This window comes from Pipistrellus hanaki (assembly GCF_964339955.1).
Source record: "Pipistrellus hanaki genome assembly, chromosome: 13".
In the NCBI taxonomy this organism is placed as follows: domain Eukaryota; kingdom Metazoa; phylum Chordata; class Mammalia; order Chiroptera; family Vespertilionidae; genus Pipistrellus; species Pipistrellus hanaki.
In genome coordinates, this window is record NC_140515.1 from 30,059,519 (window position 1) to 30,072,754 (window position 13,236).

The window sequence follows — 13,236 nt, forward strand, 5'->3', positions numbered from 1 at the left end:
CCCACCCTCACCCCACCCCGGTCTATCCCATGGCCTCTCTCTAGGTGTGCCTCCCTCCCTCCCTCTCTACTTTCCTGTGCACAGCCTCCTTCCTCGTCCCCTCACAGGGCATGTCCCTGATGGTCTTTTCTTTCCTCCCTGTTGGGGGGTGAGGCTCTCTATGTCTGGGCTGGCAGGGGTGGTGTGTGTGTGTGTGTGTGTGTGTGTGTGTGTGTGTGTGTAGGGGGGTGTCTTGGGGGGTATGGGGGAGTGGGAGGAGACAGGGGCTCTGTGAGGGGAGTGTAGGGGTGGGGGGGGTGTCAAAGGCAGGTCTTGGACCCGGAATGAAACTGAGTCTGTGCTGAGTCCCAGCGTGTGCAGGGCCCCACCCTGGACAGGTGTCCAGCGCCTTAGTGAGTCCCGGGAGGGGTGCGCAGGGTGGAGGATAGGCTGGGGAGGGAGCGGGGCTGGGAGAAGTGTCTGGAGCTGGAAGTCAGCTCCCCCTCCCACCACTCCCCTCCCTGCGCTGCCATTTCTCCATCTGCAGCGCCGAGGGGAGGGAGAGGTGGTGGGATCGCAGTCTCTGTCTCGGGCCTCCTCGGAACTAAGAATAATCGCGCTGCTAAATGAGAACAACAGTGACTGTCGTTAACTCAGTGCCATGTGCGCCAGGCAAGGCATTAACTCGTTAGCGCCTCTCCCAACAGCCCTGCAAGGCTGGCCCCCTCCTGGTCCTCGCGGTGCAGAGGGAGAAGCTGAGGCACAGAGAGGGTCAGCAACTTGCCCAGAGCCACACAGCGGACACACAGAGGCCCTCTCGAGGCAGCTCTCATAACTGCCACGAGCATTTTCCAGGCTCTAAGGGAGACCCACATGGGGAGGGGCTGCCTCGGGAGTCATCACGGGCAGCAGGGGCCACGGTGGGGGGGGGGTAGACACAGGACTCGAGGCTCCGCACTGGCCCCAGCAGCCGGTGGTCTGATATCCTAGAGGTCCCTAAGCCCCCTCCACAGGGACCGAACAGCCAAAGCCTGAAGCGCTTCAGGGACAGGGTTTCCCTCGGTTGGGACCTCCCCACGGGAGAAACCCCTCTCCCAGTTCAGGGCCACAGACCCTGAGCACCCAGTGCCCCTCTGACACGCCCCTCTGCCCACCCGGCCTGGGAGGTCTGGGGTAGGGCCCTGCCCAGAGCCCCCAGCCATAGGGGGGTCCCCCTAGGCTGGAGGGATAGACAGACACATCCAGGGCTGCTCCGGACTGGAAGCCCACTAACCGCTATGGATCAGGGTCTGCCCCCAGCGGAGAAGCAGGAAGTGCCCCTGGCTCCCAGCAGACCTGGATTCAGTCTGACTTCCAGTGTGGCCCACTCAGAACCCCCGTCAGTTTCCTCACCAGTAAAATGGACCCAAGGAGAGCCATCCTCCCCAGACTGCAGAGATGATTTGGGAAGATGGGAGCCGGGCCTGGCCCACAGTAGACACCTGGTAACTTTAATTCAGTCTTCCCATCCGAGTCCAGCCACGTTGCTTCCTCTTCCCCCTCACTGCTTGCCCCCACCCCTGCCCCATACAGACACCAGCAAACCCCTAACAAGGAGGGAGGGTGCCCTGCCTGACTGACTGTGTCTCCCTCCATTTCTTTATGGGGGCCCTACAGGAGGCACTCACACTGGTTTGCCCAGACAGTAAACCGGCCATCATTTGTGAAGATGAAAGATCAAGGGAGGAGGATTTAAGAACACAGAGGTGTTTTCTCTTCCAAAATACTTTAATATATATATATATATATATATATATATATATATATATATATGTTATTGATTTTGCACAGAGAGGAAGGGAGAGAGATAGAGAGCTAGAAACATTGATGAGAGAGAAACATTGACCAGCTGCCTCCTCCACACCCCCCAATGGGGATGTGCCTGCAACCAAGGTACATGCCCTTGACCGGAATCGAACCCGGGACCCTTCAGTCCGCAGGCTGACGCTCCATCCACTGAGCCAAACCGGTTTCGGCCAAAATACTTTTTTAAATGTCTGAGAACATGCCTCCCCACATCTAGCATGTGTGTGTGTGTGTGTGTGTGTTTAATATTTTATTGATATTTAGATAGAAGGGAAGGGAGAGGGAGAAAGAAAGAGAAACATTGATGTGAGAGCAGAACCTTGATCTGCTGCTTCCTACACGCCCCTACCAGGGATGGAGCCTGCAGCCTGGCATGTGCCCCTCCAGACAGCGCCCAGCCAACTGAGGCACACTGGCCAGGCCCAGCCCATATAGTTTTTAAATATATATATATTTTATTGATTTTTTTACAGAGAGGAAGGGAGAGGGATAGAGAGTTAGAAACATCCATCAGCTGCCTCCTGCACATTCCCCACTGGGGAAGTGCCTGCAACCAAGGTACATGCCTTGACCGGAATCGAACCTGGGACCCCTGAGTCCACAGGCCGACGCTCTATCCACTGAGCCAAACTGGTTAGGACTCAGCCCATGCTTCATAGGCCTTTCTGTTTCCCATCTTATGTGGTAGGACCCCGAAGCTCCTCACCTTGTGATTGCTTGAAGTGGGGTCCCTGGGCCACATGGTCAGCTGAGCCCCATTTGGTGTCCCCCAGACTGGGATTGGAGGCTTTGCTTAAATTCAGAAGCAGCCCTTTCTGCCTGGGCCGGACTGGGGGGAGGAGGTGCTCAGTCCTGGCTCGGCTTCCCCGATTTCAGTCCCCGGGGGAGCACCTCCGGTGCACCCAGAGAGGCGGGCACCTCGCCATGCCGGACACCCGGTGTCCACCCCCGGCTGACCTCAGATGGTCCCGGCAGTGTCATTTGTCCTCTGCATCTGGACAGGGAGGAGATGGAGGCTGAGGGGGGGAGGGCCTGACTTTGTCACCCAGGAGCTGGACCTCAGTGCCTGCAGAGGACACACTCTCCCAAGTTCCTCTTCCTCCACAGCTTAGACCTCATGACAGCGCCTCCCTGAAGGGTGGAATGGAGGATTCTGGGAGATCAGATCTGTTCAGTGAGGTTTCCCATGGGGCTGTGCTTTGGCCTCTGAGGCCACAAAATGGTCACATTCAATTCAAAGAGGGAGGGATTTGCTTTCGTATGTTAGGGAGACAAACGCAGGAAGGCAGGCTCTGGGCAGGGGCCTACCCCAGACCTCCCCAGCCAGGGTGGGCGGGCAGAGTGATGGATTAGAGGTGCCCTGGGCCGTTTTAGCATAACAAGGTCATTAAGGATAGTAACGGCTTCTTCTGGCTGCATGGGGTCTCCTGGGCACAGGAAATGCTGTGCTGTGCCCGCCCTCCCAGCTCTGTCCATCCACCCCCTCCATGGGCACGTCTGTGATGAATTATTCACTCCTTCCTCTCCTCCCTAATGAGGCTCCCCTCTGTCTCCAGCACGCCTCCACATCCGGCTCCCGGCATTTCCCACACTGCGGCAGCCGCGAGGGGGCCGCAGATCTGACCCCCGAGGTGGGAGGCATCCCCTCCCCCGGTGCCAGGGCAGCACCCCGCTCCCAGGCCTCTGCCCCCTCGATGCGTGGGCCCCCGAAGTTCAGGTTGGCCGTGGTGACTCAGACCATGGGGTTCCTTTCTTTACCAAGGAGCCCGGGATAGACTCATCCTCAGAAAATTGCTCCCGGAATGCAGGCAGCCTGGGGTGAGCCTCTGGACCCGTTCTTTGTTCCTCGATCACCGACTGAGCACTCGCTGCACGCCAGGCCAGGCCCCACGCGAAGTACTTGACAGGGACGTTCTCACCCTCACAGCAGCCCTGCCAGCCGTGAGCTAAATTGCCCCATGTTGCAGGGGAGGAAACTAAAAGGTGGAAGGGCCTTTCCAAGGTCAGCTGGGAGGGAGATGGCGCCGTCGGGGCCTCCGAGCCCAGCCTGCTGGCTTCAGAGCCCAAATGGCTCCCCTGCAGGCATTGCTCAGCGGTCAGCTATCCCGTCTCCCCCACCGGGAGCAGGGGACCCCTCTGTTGCATTCCCAGCGTGTGGCTACTGGTCCGTCTTCTCCTGGGTCCCTCTAGGTTCTCTGCCCTCACTCTGCCCCCTTTGCCCCAGGACAGCCCTGCAGAGAGGGTTAGGGTCCTGCAAGGCTCCCCTTCAGGCTGAGCCCCCACTTCTCAGGATCTCGCACCCTCCCCACCTGGTCACCACCTCTGTCCATGCCCCAGCCTGCCGGGGACCTTCCTGGGCAGAGCCTAGAGTTGAGCCCAGGTCTGGGGAAGTCTGACAGGACAGAGCAGGCAGATAATCCGTTCCTCCCCTCCCCCAGATCCCAGGCACACACTTTGGGTGCACATCCTGCTAGCACACGTGCCTTGTCTGTGTCACCCACCGCAACCAGCACTCATCTCGTCAGCTAAGGTCCCAGCATCGTTTCCGTGTGTCGGCTTGAATGTTCAGTCTTAATTGCCCCGTTAATTGTGAAGGCCACTGGCCCTGTCTCCCTCCGGGGGGATGGCCTGATGGAGCGGAAGACACGTCCATCAAACCAGAGACCAAGGCCGAGCCCACTCTCTGTGGTTCTTGAACAGCTCCCTGCTCCTCTGGCCTCGGTTTCCCTTCTGTGCCTCTGGCTCTGCTCTCCGGTGGCCAGAAGCTTCCTCTTAGCCCCTCCCCTTCTGCCCACGTGCTCTCCTTGAGCTGACCTTGTCTCTGCAGCCCTGCATTGTGCCGTCTTGGCCGAGGTGGCGGTGACTCATAAGCAGATGTGTGGGCAGGTGGGTGGGTGAGGGGGGCACATATCTGACAAATGCTCACAGCACGCAACTGGGGCTCCTGCAGACGACCTTGGGGAAGGCCCTGCCCCCACCCCTCTTCCCCCGCCCCCCACCGAGTCTCAGCGCCCTGTTTGCAGAATGGGTCTACCGAGGACGGCTTGCTTGACGTTTGGAAACAGCCGGGGGTCATTTGGAGCCAAGCTGGGGACCGAGGAGAGGCGTCTCAGGCTGGCTGAGGGTGGAGCAGAAGCAGCCCCCATTGAGCACAGGTCCTGCTCCTCCCCCAGCTCACACGTGTACCCCATTTTACACATGGGAATGTCAGGGCCAGTTTTTCTCAAGGTGGAGGCCCCTGTAAGGCCCTCTGTGGTGCTCCTGCTGGAGGAGCGGGTGCTCACAGACTGGCAGGGGCCGCTAGAATGCTCATCACCACTCCGGTGTCAGGCTCATCTGGGGGAAGATGGGCAAGAAAGAGGGGACATCCGGTCAGCTGACCAAAGCGGGACCGAGGGCTGCCTGAGGGCTCTGGAGACTCAGCTGGAGGATCAGGGAAGGCTTCCCGGGGGAAGGGACATGGAGCGATGTTGGGGGACCTGCGGGGTTCAAGCAGGCAGGGGAGGGATTAGAGAGCACATTCCTGGGGGGCCGTGAGTGGAAAGTCGGGGCGGTGCGAGCGGGCTCAGGGAGCTCGGTGCGGAGAGGCGAGGCTGGAGAGGGGCAGGCTGGCCCCGGACACCAGCTGGCAACCACCCAGGGATTCTTCCTGAACAGCGAAGAGGATGCCATGGAGTGTGGGAGCCTCAGCTGGCAGGCAGCAGGCGCTGGCCCAGAAACCTCAGGGTCAGGCCGCGTCCTCAAACACATGGCTTCTGCCAGAGCCCGCCTCTAACCCTGCAGAGCCCGCACCTTCCCCTCCCCTCGACCAGGGAGCCCCTGCTGCTGGATCTCACCGGCACATTCTGAACTGGGGTGTGCGGGGTCCCTTCCAGATTAGCCGCCTGCCTGAGCTTCCCCATCCGTCTGCAGTGCAGGGCTCTCTTTCAATATCGAGTCCACCAGGAGGGCACAGCGTCAGATAAAACGGCCACACAGAGCCTTTCTGAGCACACGGGTCTCCTGCACCCGTGAGGAAGGCTCTGGAGCCAGACACCCGAGTTCCCCTGTCTCCTGGCCTCCGAACTCCAGTTTCCTCACCTGTAAAAGGAGATTCCAGCCTGAAGCAAACACACCGGAGGTGAAAAGCACGCTGAAATCTATAGGGGGTGAAAGACACACATATGTGGGAATTAAGGTGATCAGACATCCCGCTTTTGGCTGGACAGTCCCGATTTTTTCCAAACGCCGCGGGACGCGGGACAAATTGTTAAAAATCGGGACGTCTGGTCACCTTAGTGTGAATGGGCACCCACGTTGTCCAGCCACACCCTGGGGGGAGGCTCACAGAATGGGAGGGGAGCTGGCAGGTCCCCGCTGAAGCCATAGCCAGACTCTGAGCTCTGGATGCGCCTGCCAGGGCTCAGAGGCCGTGACCTGGGACCAGACACAGCCCCCGAGACTGTGAAGGGTGGACCTGGGCCAGGAAGGCAGAGTCACAGGAAGGCAGGCTTCCGCTCGGGATGTCAGAGAGGCTCTCTTCCCTCACCACTGTTTAGGAATGAAGTGGGCTGCTCCTGAGGTGGTGAGCTCCCCATCTGTGGAGCTGTGCACGCTGTCCCAGACAGCAGGAAGGGTTTCCTGCATCGGATTGAGGTGTTAGAGGGGACCCATTATTGGTTTCTTTCCACTGTAGCCACCCAGAGGCTAGGTGTATTCGTCCTCGATTTCTCATTCACTCATTCAGCGAACACTTAGCGTTCACTGTGTGCAAGGCCCCGTCCTGCTCAATGTCAATGAGCTGGACATGCCAAAACCGGTTTGGCTCAGTGGATAGAGCATCGGCCTTCGGACTGAAGGGTCCCAGGTTCGATTCCAGTCAAGGGCATGTACCTTGGTTGCGGGCACAACCCTAGTAGGGACTGTGCAAGAGGCAGCTAATCGATGTTTCTCATCGATGTTTCTAGCTCTCTAACTCTCTCCCTTCCTCTCTGTAAAAAACAACAACAATTATTTGTGTGTATATATATATATATATATATATATATATATATGAGCTGGACAGCTGAGGATCTCCCATTTAGAGGAAAAGAGCAGGTGAGCAAATGCATCGGAGGAGAGGGTAAAGGGGACCCGCTTGGTGCAGTCAGGGTGGGCTTCTCGGTAGAAGCAGCTTTTAGGCTGGCTTCGAAGGATGAGAGAGGGGCAGTGGGAAGAGCACAGGTCAAGGACCTGAGGTGGGAGCATCTGATTCTGATGATCTGACCCTTGGCCCATCCTCGCTGGAGTTCTGGGCCACGTTCCTTCTCCTCTGGGCCTCAGTTTCTCCTCTGTAAAATGGGGTCAGGAGGACTTTGGAAAAATTCCGCAAGACCCTGATGTAACACGCTATGTACCCAGTAAGCGCTCTGTACGTGTTAGCCTCCTCCCTCTTCTCCTGGGGCATTGCCACTTGTTCAGAAGGTGATGCGTGAACGAGAGGGGAGAAGGTAGGATTCCAGGCACAGTCTTAGCCACCTCACTGGGCATGAGGGCACAGGAAAGGGCCTGTGCCTCCCAAGGTCTTGCTGATCACCAGCCACCAGAGGGCATCGCTGTGATCAGACGCTGCGCGCTGAGGCTCCAGCACTCACTCCCCTGATGATTGGTTCCCCTGTGGCTGCCCTGGCCCTGAGTCCCACCCTCCCATCCTCACCCTGGAGACGGCTTAGGCTTGGGAGAGCCCGCTCCTCCTCAAATGCCACCCACGCGGCAGCCACAGTGCCAGGAACGCCCCGTTCAGCGCATTCCCTCCTCTAACGCAGGCCTCTGTCCGTCAGGACCCAGCCCACGTGCCTGTCCAGCCCACCTTCGATTCTGGAGCCCTCTGACCTGCCGCGCCTGGTCAGTGCCTTTCCCTACACATCCTGGGCGCCTTCCCCCCTCCCACCCTTTGTCCGGCTGTCCCCTCTGCCCAGAATGCCCTTCCTGCCTGATCTTCGAGGGTTTGGTTCTTCTGTTTCTCACGGCTTCGCTCGAATGCTGCCTCCACCGGGCAGCTAGCCTGGACTTCTCCCCCGAGCCACCTTGACTCTTGGCCCCTCTGTTGTCGGGGCTCCTGTAATCCTCTCGGGGTATAATCCCTTCTGCGAGAGACGGGGCGTCCCCACGTCACGTGTGATGTTCTGATTGCAGAGCAGGTCCTGTGTGAACAGCAGCTCGGGAACCCGCACCCCACAGTCCCTCTGTGCTCCCTGCATCGCGGGCACAGGAGGGGCTGGTGGGAGGCCTCTGCGCGCGCGCGAGCGTGCGTTTCTCAGGAGGCTGTGCATGCGGTGCTTGCGTGGATAGCAGCAGGAGGGCCTGGGTTCCCATCCCAGCTCACCCCTCACGCTCTGTGTGACGAAGAGCAAGGGGTTGTGCCTCTCTGGACCCCATTTCCGCTCCTCTGAAGTGGGGATGTTGTGGGGATGAAATGAGAAAATAGGTGTAGAATGCTGAAAACAGAGGTTGGCACAGTTTCTGCCCCACCTGGTCCTGAAGGGCCATCCGCTGGGCTCCTCCCCGATCCGGACCTTCCTCTCCCCTGGTCCGTGCACAGGGACTGCCAGGCTGGCTCTTGCAGTCACCTGTGACCCCTTGACACCTTGACCCTACATGCCCCTTGCCCCCCAGGGCGGGAGGAAGGCCGCGGTGTCAGGCTGGGAGCTGGCAGGTGCAGTCTGCAGTCACAGCCTGGCAGGGGCCCATGGGTGGGCATGACCCCTGAGGCACAACCCAGCCTGCCCTGAAGTCAGGTGTGGGGGGGTGGGCACTGGAGGTGGGGGGAGATGTTGGGCAACTTGGCCAAAGCTGAGCCCCAGCCAAACAGCACCCTCTATGAGAGAGACACCCAGTGCCCCTCCCCTGCCGCTGGTGGGGTCACAGACTGGGCCTCGGTTTCCCCATTGGTGAAACGGGGACGCTATGCCCACCTTACAGGAAAGTTTAACCGCCAGGCTGGGAAGCCATTGTCCTGGCCCAGCTCCTGGGTGGTGTGAGGAGAGAGGGAGGAAGAAGCAACTGAACAGCAATAAAGGGTTTATCTCTCACCCTCACATCGCCATCTCTGTACCCAGACTTCATTTCCGGCTGCCACTCAGGGGCCCTGCTGGGCTCGGGGCACGGCTTGATTGTGATGGACTTGATTGTGTGGCTGTGATGGACCCAGCCTGGGGCTGAGAGGAAGGAAGGGCTGGGGTCCAGGCCCCCGCTCTGCACTGGGCGGGGGCGGGGGGGGGGGGTGAACACGCCTTTCTGGGTCTCGGTTTTCCCATCCATGCAGCGTGGGGTAGGTTGGTTCCTAATTGCAGTGGTCACTGCCCAGGGGTGGGCAAGGTCAGGGACGCCAGGGGTCCTTCAGTATGGAAACCGGCCCAGCTCAGCAGAGAATGTCCCAGCAGTGGTGCCCCGTGAAGAGACACCAAGCAGGGCTGCGGGCCTGGCCCCACGCAGAAAAGAGGTCCTGAGTGTGTGTTGGTCAGTCACAGGCTGCAAAGCCCTTCCCAGGGCTCTGCCCTCATGCCTCGTGGGGGGGGGGGTGTAGAAGCCCAGACATGGTGACTCCCCCAGAATCACACAGCTGGCAGGGCTGGGATGTGTACCTGGGCGAACTGACCTTCGAGTTCTGCCTCTCTGGTCTCTTTCTCAGTGTCGGTGTGACATTCATGGCAGGGAAGTAGATGGGTGGACGTTTTCTGATTCATTAAGATGTGGTCTCCCCAACACAGGGCCTGGGTGCCTTTTTAAAAATATATATATATATATATATATATTTTATTGATTTTTTTTTTTACAGAGAGGAAGAGAGAGGGATAGAGAGCTAGAAACATCGATCAGCTGCCTCCTGCACACCTCCTACTGGGGATATGCCCGCAACCAAGGTACATGCCCTTGACTGGAATTGAACCCGGGACCCTTCAGTCCTCAGTCTGATGCTCTATCTACTGAGCCAAACTCGCTAGGGCTGGGTGCTTTTATTATCCCATTCTACAGGCAAGGAAACGGATGACCAGAGAGGTTTAGACACGTGCCCCAGGTCACACAGCAATCCGTCCTCCAGCATCTAACAAAACCATGGGGCTGCTGCCCACCAGCTCAGTGGTCCTGCCAGTTCCCCTCGGGTTCCCAGTGCCCCTCACGGGCCATCCATTGCATCTGTGCTGGCCACCTGGGCACCAAGCAGGCCTGGCATTCAGCCGCTGCACAGGCCCAGCAATCGCGCCCCCGCCCCCCTTTCCTCAGCTTCCTGGAGATTTGGCAGCCTCGGAGGAGAAGGGTCATCTTTGGAGCAGGGCAGCAGCTCCTCCTGCTCTTAGGCCAGCTCCCAGGGCAGATCTTCCCCTCGACCGTGGCTGAGTTCCATGTCTGAGGACCTTGCGGAGCCTTCTCACCCCCGTACCCTACCGCCGTCTGTGGCTCCCACTGCCTGCAGGGGGAAAGCCAGATTCCCAGTGCTGTGCTTTGCAACTTCATCTGCGTCCCCCGGGACCTTGTTAAGCCCGGTGGGGCCTGAGCGTTCCTGCTAGCTCTGTGATGCCCAGGCTGTCTGTCGGTCCCTGGACCACACGTGTAGGATGAGACCTCACGACCTGGCTCCGTCTCCACGTCCTGCCTGGTCTCCTCGTCTCCGTCACATGGGATTTCACTCGTGGACGCACGTCGGCAGTGGCTTTTCCCTTTTCTGACGTGTGCCTCCTCATCCTTCGAAGTCGGGCTCAAGAGCAGCTCCTCGGTGACGGAGAGGGCTGGCTGCTCCTCCCCTGTTCTCTCGGACCCCGTCACAAGCTCCCTTGTTGGAACATCACCCCATACACCAAAGGGTCGCAGGTCTGGTCCCTGGTCATGGCACATGCCTAGGTTGTGCGTTAGATCCCTCCTTGAGGTGCATACGAGAGGCAGCCAATTGATGTTTCTATCTCTCTCCCTCCCTTCCTCTCTAAAAATCAATAAAATGTCCTCAGGTGAGGATTAAAAAAAAAACAACAACAGACCTCTTAGAGGTGAAGCTGGCTCCATCCACCCTTACTGCTGGATGCCTTGGGCGAGTTACTTAGCCTTTCTGGACCGATGGCTTATTGAAACCCTGCCTTGTCCCAGAATGGACCCACCGCTGCTTCCAAACACACTCGTGGGTAAAACCAAAACCAGTGTGCTCGATGGGCGGAGGGGGACAGAGGGCCGAGGGAAGACCCTGGCTCCCACCGTCTCCGGGGGTGCCCGCCCCCATGGCGGGCGGGGGGGGGGGCACCCAGAGAAACGCTGAAGGGACGCTCTCCCATAACCCACGGCCTGACCTTTCCCGGAGCGTCTCATCCACAAAGTAAATTCCACAGGAGCGGCGAGAAAGACAAACACGGCGAGCTCTTTCCGCCCGCCCGTCTTCCTAGCTCATTTAAATGCATCTGTACCGCGAGCAAATGTGTTCTTACGGGAGGGGGGTGGATGTAGCTCTCTTGTGCCATGGAGCCCCCCTCCCCTGCAGGGCTGTAGATGAGGGAGAGGGTGCGGGGTGGGGGGTGGAGGTGGGGAGGGAGAGGCAGATGTCTGTTAGAGCCATTGACTTGCTGAGAAGGCTTCATTCCCTCCTGCTGGGCGTGGAGCTGGGACTGCCTCCCAGTGGCCCTTGGTCCCTGGGGGCGGTCAGGGTCTTTGTCGAGAGCCTTGTGCTGACCGTCGCCCGGCACCGTGACCCCCATCGAGGGCCTGCACCCCCTCCTCTGCCTGGGCCAGCTACCGGTCCTCCCTCTGACCCGCCCACACCTCCCATGGCTGAGATCTTGGGGTTTCTCTTTGACCTTCGGCCTCACTGCTGGCCCAAGGGAACCTCTCCTGGGACTTGGCCCCTGCCCCCTAGGACCTGCCTGCAGTCACCCAAAGAGGGGGTACCCCTAAGGCAGAAGGCAGCAATGGAGGACCACAAACCTATGGATACAGGGGTACAAGAGGCCCCACCCCAGGCTTAGATGCTGGACTGTTTTGAAGGTGTTGGGTTGGCAGGAGCCAGAGAGGGTGGCTCAGGAACTCTGTTTGCGTTGTGTGGTGGGAACTGCTGCTCAGGAGAGAACCCATCAGAAGAAACCGCCCATCTCTAACCACTGGGCAGTATGCTCCCCTTTGCTGTGAGACCTGCTTGTTCCCATGTATCCAAGAGCCCCCCCGGGGGCCGGGACCTCGTCTGCCTCATCCTGTGCTGCATTTCACGGAATGCACCGTGTCATCACAGGCTTGGATGCCTCGGGTCACCATCACCCACCCCTCTCCGAAGTACCTATGGGGTCCCCTCGGTTGGTGCCAGCACCTGTGGGTGGGCTGGGAGCAGGAGCAGCTGAGAGCTGGACCCGGGAGTCCCTCAGAGCTGTCAGGGTACGTCCTGAGCTGGCGTGGAGCGGGCTAGGAGTGTGCGGGGCTGAGGCCCAGCTGGGGCTGGAGCTGTGAGCAGCTGCTCCTGCCCATCAAGCCCAGAGGCAGATCCTCAGCCCGGCTCGCTCAGTCCTCCCAGGAAGCAGGGCATCGGGGGGTGCTCCATGGGGCAGGCGGCTGGGCTCGCCCTCCGCAAGCTCCACCTTACAGAAAGGGAAACTGAGGCGCGGGGAAAGTAGTCACCTCTGCCCAGAATGTCAGTGGAAGGGCTCCAAGCACAAGAGTTTCTACCTTGAGACCTACAGACGTGCCCTGGCATTATCCGCTGGCCGCACTGGGCTCTGTCTTGGGGTTTCTGTGGGAATCTGCTATTTAAAGGGAAGTTGAAAGGTACTGCTCCCCCTCTCTGGATGGGAAAACTGAGGCCTGGTAAGGGCAAATAACTTGCCAAAGTCCCCGGGCAAGTTTGGAGCTGATCTGGACCTGGGGTCCATCTGCCTGGGGCTCCGGGGGGAGACCCCACGCATGCCATCCTCAAAGGTCTCCAGCCCAGGCTACGGGAGAGAGGGTGTCGAACCCCATCCAGAAGCCAGGCGTGACGGCAGCATGTCCCCTTTAAGCAGAGAGCCGCCCGCTGCAGTGGGTGGACTCCGTGCCCAGCCAGTGGGAGCCGGGCGCTTCTCTCCCACAGCCCCGCCCTGGCGAGGGTGTGGGAGGGGCAGAGCAGCGTGGCTCCCCAGGGAGTCAGTGGGCAGCAGGGACAATAGCAGACATGCTGTGTGGGCTCCACCGGGAGACCCCTGAAGAGGCCGGTGAGTCACGGGGGCCCCGTCGGCAGAGGGGTGGGCTGGTTCCTTGCACTGCTGTCCGATGGGGGACTGGGATGGCTGAGCGTGGGACTGCCACTCCCCAGAGACCTGGGGCTTGGAGAGAGTGCAGGGGGCGGGACCCCTGGCCAGGGTGAGCAGGTGGCAGGGCTGTCTGTGTGCCCCAGGCCACGACCAGGGGAATTCCAGAGGGCAGTGCCCAGCCCCTCAGGGGCACCTCGGGGAT

At 59.7% G+C, this 13,236-nt stretch overlaps 1 protein-coding gene across 4 annotated transcripts in view; it reads left to right on the plus strand.

Annotated features, from left to right (window-relative positions):
- Positions 1-13,236, plus strand: part of GRIP2 (glutamate receptor interacting protein 2) — a 75,280-nt gene that overhangs the window by 27,145 nt on the left and 34,899 nt on the right. The window contains exon 1 of one of the 4 annotated variants that reach the window (XM_084902563.1): positions 12,938-12,995. The exons of the other annotated variants lie outside the window; for them this stretch is intronic. Within the exon in view, the coding sequence (XP_084758689.1) occupies positions 12,956-12,995 (40 nt within the window). The 5' untranslated portion in view covers positions 12,938-12,955. Of the gene's footprint in view, positions 1-12,937; positions 12,996-13,236 lie in introns of those variants that run through there. 4 annotated transcript variants of the gene reach the window in all.